The following is a 16,601-nucleotide window of genomic DNA, read 5'->3' on the forward strand; positions in this document are numbered from 1 at the left end:
GGGGAAAGTATTTTTCTGTTTTCTAATATGGGCCATAAATATTTGTGAAATCTAGCATGGGCTAGAAAATACATTTACTTTTCTAATATGGGCCGAAAAGTATCTTCCTATCAATTAGGGTTTTAATAAAAATGGCCGTTATTATTGCATTCATTGCCACCCCGCAATTTTTATATATAAGAAAATTGAAAAACAAAATATTAAAAACGAGAATGGTTCTGTGAAAATTTTAAAAACAAGAAGGGGTACACGACTCATGGCGTCCCTGAGGGACGCCATACCAAATTCAAGTCCGATGAAAAAAAAAAAAAAATTTTGAAAAACCAGGGACGCCATGGCATATTCCAGCCCAAGAATTTCAGAAAAAAAAAAAAAAAAAAAAAAAAAAAAAATTAAAAAAATTCCAGGGACGCCATGGCATATCCCGTCCCATATACAAAAGCTGAAAATGAAACTTTACTTAGCGTTTTTAGCTGAAAAAGAGCGATTTGTATATGGGACTAGATATGCCATGGCGTCCCTGGAATTTATTTATTTATTTTTTTTTTTTTTTTGGGCTGGGGTATGCCATGGCGTCCCTGGTTTTTCAATTTTTTTTTTTTTTTCGTCGAACTTGAATTTGGTATGGCGTCCCTCAGGGACGCCATGAGTCGTGGAACCTTTCTTGTTTTTAAAATTTTCACAGAACCATTCTCGTTTTTAATATTTTGTTTTTCAATTTTCTTATATATAAAAATCACGGATTGCCACCCTTATATCGTATGGAGACTGGAGAGGTCAATTTATTTACTAAATTAAGCCAACGAAAATTGAGCTTCTCAAATTGCATGTGTGAACTGAAAGACTTATGACCAGGTCAACAGAGGAATACATACTATATATTCAACGGATAAAAACAAATGTAATGAAATAGGGATCAACTATTAGTGAAGAAAGACGCGTATGATAGAAAAGTTGATTAGGAGAAAGAATAGTACAAATTTATTATTAAACAGAAATATCCTTATAGGGTAATGTGGGAATTTTATGAGAATAAGAACTTTTGAAAATGGGATTGAGAATTTCAATTTGTGAATCTGACCTATGAAAAAATTTAGAATATAGATATTCAGCAAATACATGGGAATTTTGTTAGGATGGTTTTTTTTTTTTTGTAGAGATAATGCTAAAATCAATTTATATTAAATGCATTGATACTAATCACTAATTCAGATTAATATAATTATACATATATCATATTTCACAAAAAGCTACTGAGCTTATATGGCAAGATTATATTAGTTGTCAGAATAGAAACTTAAAAACTAGTCTTGTATTTTTTTTAGAATTTAAATTTCTTGTACTTTGAAATTATATTTTTTTAATAATTTTTAGTTTTGTATTTGAACAATTATTGTATTGTTAAAATTATATTTAAAGTTATTTTTAGTCTTGTGTTTCGCTTTTTATATTAATTCTTATTTTGTTGAATTATTTTTACTTTATTATTTTTCTATTTACATGATTCATCATGCCCGTATGCATATTTGAAGACCTAGTTATTTTATGTTTTGTTTCAACACTCAATTTGATATTAATTATTTATAAACTATTAGGAATTTAATTGGGAACAAAACAAAAAGTAACTAATTGTGCATTAGATAATTATCCGATTTTTTTACAAATATCCAAAAAAATAATTAAATTTAAAAACTAACCAAAGTTGGACTGGTTTTCGAAATTTGTCCAAACCGCAAAAAATTTTGCATAAATTCAGTCCAAAATTGCGTTTTTACCAAAACCAGGTATTAAAAAAAACAAGCAAAAAATAATTTTGGGGTTCCAACTTTTTTTTCATTTTTTCAGATTTTTTTATTTAAATAGAAATATTTATAATTTATTTTTTTTTTTTATTGAAATATTAGAAAAATTATATATTTGTTTTCAAATAGATGGAATACTATATAATTTGATTTATTAGAAAGATTGCTACAAATAACTCAGATCAACATTTTTCAAGCCGGATTTTTTGCGGTTGTAAGAAAAATTAATATATTTCTTTATGAGTTATTAAAAAAAAATGCTTGGGTTCTGAGTTATTGATCCCTGTTTAAAAGTCACTTCTAGGTAATACAGAAAATATTATGATTCTTCTAGTACATTTAATTTATAAAAAGTTGTATCTATTTTGATAATTTTTTAATAAGTAATAACAATCATTAAATAACATAAAAATTTTCTTTTTTTTTCAAAAATAAATACAATTTTTTAGAATTTAAATGTACTAGAAGGATAACAATATTTTATATATTTACTTAGAAGTGACTTTTGAACCGGGATCAATAACTGAGAATCCAAACATTTTTAATTTTTTTCAATAACACATAAAGAAATATATTAATTTTTCTTACAGCTACAAAAAATCCGGCATAAAAAATGTTGATGCGGGTTATTTGTAGCAGTATTTCTAATAAATTAAATTATATAGTATTCTATATATTTTCAAAGAAATATATTAAATATTTCTAATATTTCAATACAAAAAATAAATAAATTATAAATATTTCTATTTAAATAAAAAATAGAAAAAAAGTTGGAACCGCAAAAAAATTTTGCGGGTTTTTTTCTTAACTGTTGGTTTTGGCAAAACCGCAATTTTTTTTTGCGGTTTTAGACTGAATTTCCGCAAAAGTTTTTTGTGGTTTGAGTAGATTTCAAAATGCAGTCCAACTTTGGTTAGTTTTTTTAATATTTATAAAAAATTCGGCATAATTATTGGGAAACAATACACTCATATTTGGTATTAAATTGTGTTTTGTTTGACGATTATGATTTCAGTTATTGTATTTATTATTTGGACTTTGGTGTATTAGAAGCAAGAATCATGTTTTGGATTGTCAGGATTGAATAGCTTCGAAAGTGAAAGTAATTGAAGCTTAACATTTTTCCTATTAGAACTCATGTGAATGCAAGGCAAAAGAAGTCATAATATAAAGTCATTTTTCCTGTTAGAACACATGGGAACCCAACAGGGCTATAAGAGCATCTACATCTCTGAAACTCTTTGAGTTTCTAATGTGATGTGGCAGTTTCTAAACCATTTTCAAGGATGCAGATGGATTTCTTATTTAGCATCTTTGCTCCAAAGTTTCTTAATAAGAAACCGTTTATAAACTCTGACGTGGCCAAATAATTCGCTGAAATTCTTTTCTCTTGTAATTTATTTGCTGATGTGGCAATTAAGAAACTCTAATTTTGAGTTTCAGGGATGTGAGGGTTTATAAACTTTTAGAGATAAAATTTCTAAAAATTAGTTAACAGTTATTTAGAAACTCCAAGAATTTCAGGGATGTAGATGCTCTAATAGTCTTATATATTGTCAAGTCAAGCATGCATGCATGAACTAATTTTCTGGTATTTGATTTCACAGTCTTATATACATATGCATGTGACTTGGACTTTTGGATAATTGGATTCCAAACTCCCACATCCGTATATATATATATATATATATAGGGATTGTTATATATGTATCAGTATTCAGTAGCACAAAGAAAATCAAGATAAATTGATATGGCTCTTAATTCTGGTCTCTGCATTTGCATGCTCTTCTTACTTGTAACCTCCTCTCATGTCTTATCTTCTACTAACGCCGCCCGATTAATCCTCACACAGAACAAGGCAACCGGTACGTACTCTCTCTCTCTCTCTCTCTCTCTCTTCTCTTTCTGAAAAGCTAATTTAGCTCAGATGAAATAAAGTTTATGAAGCAATCAATTGATTAGAATCTGAATTCCTTTCTTAAATTAAATGATGGATATATATATATATATATATATATATATAGGGATTGACGGAGAAGAGCGATCAAATATTCCAAGTCCAGATCCAAATCCTCACCCAGGAACCAGGTGTGGCCAGTGCCCACCCAGCCCTCCTACTTCATATGTTTGATGCTGTACAAGAGAGGCCATGTATTATAAATATTTTATTATTCTTATTTGTGTACAATATAGTTGCTCTTTAGGACATACATTCCTTTGGCTTTCACAAATAAAATTATTATGATTTTGGGCAACATCAAAGAAAATAATATATTTGCTCTTTGCAACAATGAATCATGTTAATTTAGACTCTACTTTTTAAATTTTTGTCATATTTTGCCTGACTTTTTGGAAAATCTCAACCGTTCAAATACGTTATGCACGAATCTCAAAGCTCAAATAATACTGCCCCCCTGCGCTATCCCCGAATATGCACCGGACACGTCAGTCACGCAAAATATGAGATATCTCAGAGGATACGCACTCCATTATCTACACTTGTAATGAAAAATAAATATTGTCAATACATTATTACTGTACTGGATCAAGGTGCCACTGTTCTATAGAAGCTTTGACTTGTGCAAACCAGTTCTTTCATAGATTAACACAGCCTGGTGGTTCAGATTCGCAAAATCAAAAGATACTAAAATTATCAAACTCCAAAAGGTACTTGAATAAAATGTTTTCATTAGTTATGATTCCGATACAAAACAATTACTAGTACCTAAAAGAAACCAGGAAATTAAGTTCCAATTTCCTAAATTTAGCAGCAAAATATTAAATACCAACTGGTACAATAACAACACCGGCCGGTATCAATTATTTGTTTGATCTCTTCTCCCTTTTCGCTTTCCTTATCATTAGCTTATTTCGGTTCTTCTTTTCCCGCTTCCAATTCGGCTACAAAATTATCTTCAAGTTCTTCATTTGCTGATGATACAGCACTTCTTTTCTTTGAATTGGATTTCTCTGGTGAACTCAGTTCCAACAGTTCCAGTACACCAAAGTAGCTGTTGCTGTAAGGAACTTTCTGGCAACTGGAATTCTTTAATTCATCTAGAACTCTCCTCTGAAATTGTGCTTCTTCTTTCATTTCATTTTCTTTACCTGAGTTTGCTTCAAAATTAGATCCCATCTTCTCCTTTTTGCTATTACAATTCACTAAAACCCTGTTCAGATTCAATAAGTCAATGCGTTACTGGAGTTCGTTGAAACCCGTTTCACATTTGAACCTGTGAAAATTATGTATTTGTCATATTTGATTTTCAGCTTGCGATGGATTTCTTCGAAAACTGAATTGATATTTTTTTTTGGGGGGTATATTAAGGGGGGGACAAGCTCTTCACAGGAAACAGTTTGCTGACAAGGCAAATTAGTTCGAGAATTTTGAATCTCAAATTTTGTATTGTATCTTCCTTTCTAAGTAATGTCTTATTGGATTAATCAAAGAGAGATCTCAATTTAATTTCCTCTTTGTGATTGGCCCTCTTTAAAAGAAATACTTGTCTCATTGGTTAATTTGCAATTGTTAGTCAAGTTAATTTTGATTTTATTACCATTTAGGTCAAGTTATAGATATATCTCACTAGCAGAGTTTGTTGAGATTTCACATAAATCATCTGAGTCCTTGTTCTTGGAAAGGGCAATGCTCTATACAATTTCGATGATCCTCTCGTCGGTGATGTCCTTACTATAATTAAGTCTACATCCATCACCACTGAACTTGGCCACCAACACAAGATTGATCTCTTGTTCAACCATCATCATCTTTGTCCTTTGATTTAAGTATTTTTCTTCAAATTGATTTGTTAGAACCTCTCACATATCATGGGCATTAGTCATGTTACCGAATAATAAAGCAACCGATTAGTAACCGAACTAAGTATAGCATTTACCACATAATGGTTCTCTTTCTTTTCATATTTGGATTAGGTGGTCATTGGTTGGTGATTTTGTTATATATTGGTACATATCCCTTTTCTACAATGTCCTAAATCTCAAGAATATTAAAATAATTGATCATTAGCCTTTTCAAATAGCTAAAGATATTTGTGATTTGGCTGAAAACCGGGGGGTTCTTTCACAAACCCGGCCATTTGGTGCCATCTTGGATCTAGAAAAGCTCAAATTAAGTTTATCTTAATTCAAGTTAACTTACTATGATACCACTTTGTTGTCTCTAATAGCACCTAGAGAGAGGTATATACGGTGTCTTTTGAAATTCTAAACTGTTTTTGGATAAGTATTAAAAAATGAAAATAAATCATAATCAAATTTAAATAGAAGTGTTAAACAAATTGACACGCGATATGATTACGTACGGAGTTCGCGGCTTAAAATGCCCACATCTCCGAGGCAACGCAACCTCGTCGATGCACCTTTCTATTATCCAATAAGAAATGTTACAACTCGTGATCCGGTGAGCCCAACACACGCAGAAAGTCACCGACCAACTCGTGTAGTGTTTGAGGCTAGAAGCTTGAGTTAACTATGAGTATATTGTTAGAAATCTGCTATTAGAAACTGCAAATGGCTCATTTACTTTTAACGTTATGCAGTTTCTAATCTTAATGTGACCCGATTAATTAAGTCATAAATAGAGCATTAGATCTGTGATTAATCTTAAGCGTTGAATTGGTATATGATGGACGTACCAGATTTAAAGTTAAATGTTATATAAAGGATTGGGTCCTCTCTCTCCCTACCAAGAGTCGCATTCTTCTCCATCAAGAAACGCATAAAGAAATAGGGTTAGAGAGAGAAACCGAATTCTAAGAAGAAGAGTAACCGTCAGGAGTCAGAAGAAAGAAGATGGCAGCCATTACATCTTCCGCTGTTAATCAAGGTATGTCATCTTAAACAATAGATCATATTAAGCTTTGTTTGTGAAATATTCGGTATTGGTGATCTTTGGGCTATTAATTGAATTGTTTATAATTAATCATGAAAGATCTCAAAGAAAGAAAATTTATAACATATATGCGAGCACAAACACTCTAACCAGTGAGCCCTTTAGCCCTACAAGCGGTAAGTCACCTAGCTATAACAATTGATGAGCACAAACGCTCCAACTGGTGAGCTCTTTGAACAATAATCGTGAAGTCACACGGGTATAATAAATCGATTATTCAAATGGCTCTCACAAAGAACACTTAAGATCTAAGCACTCTAATCTAATCTATATCAAGATAAGTGAAGTAGATTTGAAGTTGTTGATTGGATATTGAAGTTTTAAGCTAACTCAACAATGAAGTTTCTTGACCACACAAAAAAATCGCCTTTGAAGTTTGAAAGGTTGGGGTGGCACCAAGACTCCCGAACTACCATTTTAATAAAAGAAATATTATTTTGTATTTATATTATTAAATACGACACTAAAAAATAAAAAAGTAAGAAAGAGTATCATTGATACCTATTATTCCATTCATTGATACCCTTTTATCGCAAAGAGTATCGTTGAGCTTCTCAAATTGTGCGAAACTGAAGACTTATGACCAGGTCAACAGAGGAATACATACTATATATTCAACGGATAAAACAAATTAACAGAGGATGCGAAAATTTCAAATGTGATGAAATAGGGATCAACTCTTTGTGAAGAAAGACGCGTATGATAGAAAAGTTAATTAGGAGAAAGAAAAGTAGTACAAATTTATTATTAAACAGAAATATCCTTATAGGCATGTTCAGTAATGGGAATTTTTATGGGAATAGGAACTTTTGAAAATGGGATTGGGACAATTTGTGAATGCCAAAGTCATTTAACTTATGAAATTTTTTAGAATTTTGTTAGGATGGATGTTTTTTTTTTCCTTTTTACCTTTTTTTTTGTAGATATATAATGCTAAAATCAATTTATATTAAGTGCATTGATACTAATCACTGATTTAGATAAATAAAATTATACATATATCATATTTCATTACTGAACTTATATAGCAAGATTATATTAGTTATTTGAACAATTATTGCATTGTTAAAATTATATTTGAAGTTATTTCTAGTCTTGTGTTTCAATTTTTATATTAATTCTTATTTTATTGAATTATTTTTACTTTATTATTTTTATATTTACATGATTCATCATGCCCGTATGCATATTTGAACACCTAGTTATTTTTTGTTTTGTTTCAACAATTAGTTTGATATTAATTATTTAAAAGCTATTAGGAATTTAATTGGAAACAAAACGAAAAAGTAACTAATGGTGCATTATATAATTATTGGGAAACAAAACACTCATATTTTATATTAAATTTTGTTTTGTTTGACGATTATGATGTCAGTCATTGTAATTATTATTTGGACTTTGGAGTATTAGAAGCAAGAATGTTTTGAGTTGTCAAGTTTGAATAGCTTCGAAAGTAGTTGAAACTTCACAATTTTTCCTATTAAAACTCGTGGGAATTGAAGCTAAAGAAGTCTGCATAAAGTCATTTTTCCTATTAGAATTTAGAACTCGTGGGAATAGCTAATACATCTTATATATTGACAAGTGCAAGCATGCATGCATGAACTAATTTTCAGGTATTCATTTGACAGTCTTATTTTTATATGTTGCTAAGAATTGAAGAAGAGTGAGTCTATGGTACTATGCATATTACGATTTGGCACCGTGCTACGGTTCTATATTCGAGTTTTCAAATCCTAACAGTTGATCCGAACCGTTCATCTTGTTCTCCATATTAATATGTGTTTGGAGACCAAATTTTACATTTTTTAAAATTTTTTTACTATTTTTTTAGATTTATTGAAAAACCACTGTTTTTGGATGGTTCAGAATTTTTAGATCAAGTGATTTTCTAAATATCTAAAAAAATAGTAAAAAATTTCAAAAAATGTAAAATTTAGTCTCCAAACACATATTAATATGGAGAACAAGATGAACGGTTCAGATCGACCGTTAGGATTTGAAAACTCGAATATAGAGTCGTAGCACGGTAACAACCCATGATATGCATAGTACCATAGACTGACTCATTGAAGAATATCAAAATGTGACTTGGACTTTTGGATTCCAAACTCCCACATCCGTCTCTCTCTCTCTCTATATATATATATATAGGGATTGGTATATATGTATCAGTAATCAGTAGCACAAAGAAAAACAAGATAAATTGATATGGCTCTTAATTCTGGTCTCTGCATTTGCATGCTCTTCTTACTTTTAACCACCTCTCATGTCTTACCTTCTACTAACGCCGCCCGATTAATCCTCACACAGAACAAGGCAACTGGTACGTACTTTCTCTAGCTATCAATCGATCTTTTCAGATGAAATCAAGTTTATGAAGCAATCAATCAATTAGAGTCTGAATTCCTTTCTTAAATGATGGATATATATATAGGGATTGATGTGGGAGAAGAAGACAGACCAATTTCAAGCTCAAATAATCCACCAAGTCCCCAGGCAGGTACTAACAAGGTATCCAACTGTAATCCAGGAGTTAATTGCGCTCCTTAATCTAGCTGTTGGATGCTGTATGTAGAAGAGAGGTGTCATATATTCTAAATATTTTTATTATACTTTGTGTACAATATATATAGTTGCTCTTTAATTAGGAGATTGATTCGTTTGGCTTTCACAGAGAAAATTATTCTGTTTTTGGGCAGCATCAAATAAAATAATATATTTACTCTTTGCAACTTGAATCATGTTTAGACTCTACTTTTAAATTTTTCTCATATTTTGCCTGACTTTTTGGAAAATCTCATCCGCTCAAATACGTTCTGCATGAATCTCAAAATATGCACTATCCCCGAATAGGCACTGGATGCGTCAGTCACGCAAAATATGAGATATCTCAGATTTGGATACGCACTCCATTATCTACACTTGTAATGAAAAAAAAATATTGTCAATACATTATTACTGTACTGGATCAAGGTGCCACGGTTCTATAGAAGCTCTGACTTGTGCAAACCAGTTATTTCATAAATTAATACACAGCCTGGTGGCTCAGATCTGGCAAAATCATAATATACTAAAATTATCAAACTCTAAAAGGTACTTCAATAAGATGTTTCATAAGTTCTGATTCCAACAAAATCACTAGTACCTAAAATAAAGCAGGAAATTAAGTCCCAATTTCCTAAATTTAGCAGCAAAATATTAAATACCAACTGGTAAAACAACAACACCGGGATCAACTATTTGTTTGATCTCTTCCCCCTTTTTGTTTTCCTGATCATTGGCTTATCTCGGTTCTTCTTTCCCGGTTCCAATTCAGCTACAAAATTATCTTCAAATTCTTCATTTGCTGATGATACAGCATTTCTTTTCTTTGAATTGGATTTCTCCGGTGAACTCGGTTCTAACAGTTCCAGTACACCAAAGTAGCTGTTGCTGCAAGGTACTTTCTGGCAACTGGAATTATTTAATTCAACTAGAACTCTCCTCTGAACTTGTGCTTCTTCTTTCATTTCATTTTCTTTACCTGATTTTGCTTCAAAATTAGATCCCGTCTTCTCCTTTTTGCTATTACAATTCACTAATACCCTGTTCAGATTCGACAAGGTATTTTGATTTCTGGAACACTTTGAAACCCGATGTTCATTGTGAGGCTGATGTGGTGGTGCCCCACCACAGGCCAACAACCCGTTACTGGAGTCCGTCGAAACCCGTTTTGCATTTGAACCCATTACGTTCGGGCAGGTATCGGGTTTTGGTTTGCGGGCCCGGTGGATTTCTTCAAAAACAGAATTGATATTTTTGGGGGGGTATTTTAAAGGGGGGACAAGCTCTTCACAGGAAACAGTTTGCTGACACGGCAAATTAGTTCGAGAATTTTGGATATGCAAAGGTTTCTTGTTTGGTTTTTTCTTTGTTTTACATTCCCTGAAATAGCAAGAAAAAGGTCAGGAGATGGTCTAAACAAAATTCTGGTTCCTATAAATATTTGCAGTAAAGATTTACACAGAGCAGATTTGGCTTCATGCAGCGCACACACTATATAATCAAAAAAACTCTGATATGATTCGTGCGCAGAATGAAGCCAAAATTCTTCTGTTCATTTGGTTTACCCCAAATTTTGAGGGTTAACCAAAACATTTCACAAAAAATGACAAAGAAAAGAAAAAGAAATATTTTAAATTTTTAACAGAGCAGTTTTGGCTTCATGCAGCACAGAGACTATAGAATCCAATAAACCCTCGTATGATTCGTGTGCTGCATGAAGCTAACCTGTTTTGTTAAAATCTTTACCCCAAATTTTGAGGGTTAACCAAAACATTTCACAAAAAAGGGAAAAGAAACGAAAAGAAAAAGAAAGAAAGAACCTGATGGAGGAATCAAAATTAAATTCCTGATCGAGAATTTTCCAATCCACCCCCTTCTCTTCCAAAACCACTTCACGAGGCCTCGCTGCACCAAAGGGATCAGATTTCTTGATGTTTTCTTTTTCCCCGATGTGTTTCTCTCTTTGAATTCGAATTTGGTTTTCCTTTTCTCGTTCCTCTTCTCTCTCCACCTCATCTGCCCATGAGAAACCAAAGCTGCTCTCTTTTGCTCTCTCCATTTCTCTCTCTCTCTCTCTTCCCAATCTCTCTCTTTGTCTTTCTCTTCTTCTATTGAGATAATGAGATTGGGGTTTGAATTTGAATTCTGTGGCAACGGTAACTTCCAATGGGAAGGGCTTCGGGCTTCCCTTCTTAAATTCGGATCTCCTAAAGTAACTCAAATTTTGAGTTTAGATGGATCATTTGATCTTCTCTGGCACGAATATTAAAGGAACTCTGTGCATTCGAATTATGATCGGACGGTCACAATTTGAAATCGTAATTGGGGTTACTTTAGGGGATCCGGACCCATCCTTTCGTTCAATTAAGCGGTCTGTCAGATACGACGAATGGGAGGGGTAAAACTTTTAACAGAGCTATTTTAGCTTAATGCAGCGCACCTACTATTGAATCAAAACAGCGTTTCATATGGTTTGTGCGCGGCATATAGCTAATTTTATCTGTTAAATAATTTATCCAACGGTATCCCTCGAGTGGCGAGTAGATCGAAGAGGTGAATTTACCAAACTGTCCTTCAAATTTTTTCCATTCTTTTCTCTGTTTAAATTTTATTATGAAGGGTTAATTAGATCCCATCTCGACCGTCTGATGTATCATCCAATTCGACAATATTTTTTTTTACAATATTTACAATTAATTCAATAATTATAAAAAATTTAGATAAATTATCTATAGTTTAAATAATGTTAAATTTGGGACAATTTGATTGGTCTTTCATTTACGATTTTAAAATTAACTATTAAAATTTGTAAATACTTTTTTTAATCATCAATGGAATTGATTCGTGCTGTCCTTCAAAAAAAAAAATTAACGATTAAAATTTATCAACATTCACTTGACAGATAGATGTATCCAAATTATTAAAACCAGTGTTCTAAATAGCGCGCTATAGCGTTTTTGGAGACCAAACGCTATGCTATGGCATTAAAACACGCTATTTGCGCTACAGACGCTATAGTGGTAATAGCGGTAATAGCGGTCCGCTATAGCGTATAGCGTATAGCGCAAATAGCGCGCGCTATGCAACATTTGCTGTTTTTTTTTTCAATTTATATGAGCTTTAAAATAAATAAATGGTGAATATATTGTTTAATTTTGATGAATATTACATTATATCAAATTTAAGTCTGCTATAATAATTTTTTCATTTTGCTCTTGGTTTTTTTTAGCTGATGATAAATCAAATAAATAATTGCTAAATTATGAAAATTTTAGGGACTAACAAGAATTTCTTCAAGGATCATCTGTTTATTTTACTAGAAGTATGATTTTTTTTCTTTTCAATTTCTAGGTTATTTTGAAATTTAAATAGAAAAAAAATAAATTATGTTATGATGTTGAAGATATTTTAAATAGAAAAAGATCGATAGTTTATGATATTAGTATTACTATAGATATTTTGAGTCGCAATTTGGACTTTGTATTGGTTCAATATGAATATTATAATTTTTTAATCAATTTGATATTATTTATTGTTATATGAGACTAAATAATGTTGATATTTAGTACAAATATATAATATAATTTTTATAAAAATAAAAAACGCTATTTGGAATAGCTTTCGCTATAGCATCGCTATTCGCTATAGCTTTTTTTGAAGGCTCCCCGCTATGACACGATAAACGCTATTTAGAACCTTGATTAAAACATATATATATTTTTTTAAAAGTTTAATTGTGATTAAAAAAAATTATTGAGTCAGGCATCTATAGTCAAAATAAAATTAATTGTAAATATATCATTCACACATGCTTTAGTGAATAAATTGTGCACCACAACAAAAATTCCAAACTATTTATCTTATCTTTTTTTATGAGAGATTTACAACTTAAGAAAACAATTAAATGTATTTATTTTTCAACTTTTTGATCTTATACAAAATTAGTCGAAGAAATCATAAAATTTTGTTAGAATACGTCTTTACGGAAACATAATTTATGGAAAGTCCTAATATAACATAATTACAAAATTTCTGAATATTTTTTATATTATGACATATAATAAGAAATAGAGAGAAATTAAAAACATTGATTTTATTTGATTTGATTCTAGAAATCAGTTGGTTGGGATATAGAAAGGTTTCCAGAACTGCCAGTAAATAAATAATTAAAGCACTATAAAATGAAGGGTAAAATGTTTAACAGAGCAGTTTTAGCTTCATGAAGCGTACTAACAATAGAATCAAAACTGTACTGCACATGGTCCATGCCCTGTATGAAGTCAAAATAGATCTGTTAAAATATTTACCCGGTTAAGGTAAGGCTGGATCTTACTTGAAAAGAAAAAAAATTTGAGGCTGGATTATTCAGTATTAGAGAGAGAAACTCTGGCAAACGGTTTTATTAGTTTCTCCAATTCTCTCTCTCTCTCTCTCTCTACAAACACACATATATAGGAAAGAATGTACCTTTTTCTCTCTCAGAACAGAGAGCCCCTCCCTCTGTTTTCTCTCCAAAATCATAAATATATATATAGATGGAGGTAAAAATGGAGAAGGAGATGGAGGTGAAAAACAAAAACAAAAGTATAAGAGAATTGCTATCCATCCCCGACAAACCGTCGACGAATAAGAAGAAACGTAGCAGGGTGGTGCGCCTCCTTCGTACCGCTCTCTTTCTATTGAAGCTACGCAGTTCAAAGGATTTATGGCAATTGCTTGTTTGTGGATTGAAAAAATTGCACCACCACGAGAACCGCAAACTCCAACAACCGCCGCCTCCTCCTCCTCCGGTGGTTTCCGTAGATAATTCTACTTCTCAAAACATTGATGATCAAGCAACCGATGATGATCGATTTGAAGAGTTCATCAGAAATTTCTATGATCAAATCCGGATGCAAAGGTCGAGTTCGGTGGGGTCGACATGTCATTCGCCGACTATTCATGAAGCGACAACTGTCATATTGTGATCAATGCATAATTATCAACCACCATTTATTTTATTTCTATCTTTTTTCTTTGTTAGAATTGACAACCAACTCTCCATGAATTTTCTCATTTTTTCATATAAGATCATGATGAGTTCCAAATTTATTGCAAATTTATGAGAAAATTAATGCAACAAATAGATGTTATGCCAAAAAATTAATTCCTTTGAACTATGGAATTTATAAACCAAAAATTAATGAATTCCAATAGCAAACTATAGAAAATGGGATATATGTCGCTTGAAATATTCGTTTGTTTACTATAAATTAATCTGATAATTATTACAATTGATTATCTATTCTAAAAACAAGGGCAAAAGTGACAATTCTACAAATATTTCATGCTAAATCACATGAATTTTTAACTGAATTATCTTTATAAATGAAAAAAGGGAAATAAAAAATTATTATTTGGTTTCCATGGAAACATGAGCTATTCTTCATGTTTTTAATTTTGACATAATTAACTCGTAAATTATGCAAAACGTATAAAAAATTGTTGACAATTAAACAACTCTGTCTTCATCTTTTAATAGAAAGATTAGTAAAAAAAAAAAAGTCTCTCTAGATTATTGAACTCCTGATATTTTATTAAAAAAAAATAGAAACTAGAAAATCAATGAACATAAATAGAAGACATTTAGAAAATCAATTAATGTACTAGGCTTGTTCATATATATTCATGTGTTACATGTTTAGCGGCCCAAATTTTTATTTGTACCATATTCACGGAAAAAAAAATCAAAACATTCCAATTTAATTAGTGGAAATTTGAAATTCACTCAGACTGTCAATTCATTTAGCAGTCTCAAAGACTAGAGCCACCAATTGATCATGCAGCTCTAGTCTAGAGGTTTCCAAATGAATTGGCAGCCTCATATTTTTTTTTTTTTTAGTACAGATCTCTAAGCATGATTGCTTATGTTGGATTTAAAAATAAAATAAAATACAATTTCAATCAGTGTGGCACATATTTCAAGGAAGTCATAAATTTTCTATAAAAAAATATGAGACCGCCAATTCATTTGGAGGCCCCTAGACTAAGGTTGCAGGGACAATTGGCTGTCCCCAGTCTTTAGAGTCGCTATTTGATTTAGCGGCACAAGTAGTTTTTGAATTCTCACCAAACGAGGGTGTTTTGGTTTATTTATTTTTTATTAGGGTATAAATAAAATTTTTGGGTTTAATGGTGCAATAATTAAAATTCCTACTAATTTGAAATCATGTTTATAAGAGGTTTTGGTTTTTCCTTTTGATCATATTTAATGTAATTATATAACTTTTTGTTTACTTTTTCAAACTTGTACAAATTTTAAACACCGCCAATGTTTGAACAATAAAATAATTATAGAGCTTGATTCTCATTTTTTTTTTTTTTTTAAAAGTTTACTGAAGATTAATTATAGATTGAACCGCATGAGGAGTTGTTAACAAATCTTTATTTTTGTAGGATATGGTTACAAAAGATGAGATTCCTCTAAGATAAAAATCCACACACTAACTAATACTATTCAGATGGAGATGAGTGGTGATACAGTTTGTTAGAAGAAAATGGTATACAACTGTGGTTATTCAAATATTGAGAGTTCGATTTTCTTTCACAATTTCATATTCATATTCATATGAGATAAATAATATATAATACTTTAAATTTGTATTAAAATCAGTATATAAAAATTAAAAATTCACACTTTTATTTTGTGCTAAAATCAGCCGAATTTTTTATTAATATCCAAATTTAATATTAAATTTCAAAAAATAACCGGGTCAGTAACGTTTTTCGAAATCTACCCTTTCCGGAAAATTTTTTTCCGGAAACAGCCTCTGTTTTCGGAAAAAAAATTTCCGGAAATAGGATTTTTTTTTTTTTTTTTTTTTAGGAAATTTTTTTTATAGGAATTTTTTTTTTTCAGTTTTTATTTATAATTTATTTATTTTTTGTATTTAAGTATTACAAATATTTAATATAGTTTTTTAAAAAATAGATGGAATACTATATAATTTGATTTATTCGAAGGACTGCTACAAATAATCCGGATCAACATTTTTCATGCCGGATTTTTTATGACCGTAAAAAAAAATAATATAATATAATATAAGCATATGTATATGTATATGTATAGGTATATATAATATAATATATATGTTAAAATGTGCTTGCATATCAAATTTTATTTTTTTTTGAATTTTTTTACTATTTATTAAGTATTTAACAAAATCGCTATCTATATTCAGACCATTGAATTTTGATTTTTTTTTTAAAATAGAATTACGTTAAAATAATTAAACAGAACCAGCCTCGTAGAACTTGATTTTCGAAAAATAGCCTCCACCGATCCTACGGATCGGTGTAGA

The 16,601-nt window shown here is 30.8% G+C and overlaps 1 protein-coding gene across 1 annotated transcript; it reads right to left on the reverse strand.

Annotated features, from left to right (window-relative positions):
- Positions 1-9,811: 9,811 nt before the first annotated feature.
- Positions 9,812-11,367, reverse strand: LOC144554453 (uncharacterized). The gene is made up of 2 exons (XM_078302771.1): positions 11,082-11,367; positions 9,812-10,641 (listed from the first exon to the last, which is right to left on the reverse strand). Exons 1-2 carry the CDS (start codon positions 11,318-11,320, stop codon positions 9,954-9,956), a joined length of 927 nt encoding a protein of 308 aa, XP_078158897.1. The 5' UTR covers positions 11,321-11,367; the 3' UTR covers positions 9,812-9,953.
- Between the last annotated feature and the right edge of the window lie 5,234 nt (positions 11,368-16,601).

The sequence above is a fragment of the Carex rostrata genome, chromosome 5 (genome assembly GCF_964058835.1).
Source record: "Carex rostrata chromosome 5, lpCarRost1.2, whole genome shotgun sequence".
Classification (NCBI taxonomy): Eukaryota; Viridiplantae; Streptophyta; class Magnoliopsida; order Poales; family Cyperaceae; genus Carex; species Carex rostrata.

What these genes read in the sequence shown, in the direction of transcription:
- LOC144554453 (XM_078302771.1), bottom strand. Translation starts at nt 11,320, where the DNA reads ATGGAGAGAGCAAAAGAGAGCAGCTTTGGTTTCTCATGGGCAGATGAG. An exon ending in AATTTTGATTCCTCCATCAG is followed by an intron (nt 10,642 to 11,081) that starts GTTCTTTCTTTC and finishes TTGCTATTTCAG; the next exon opens with GGAATGTAAAACAAAGAAAA.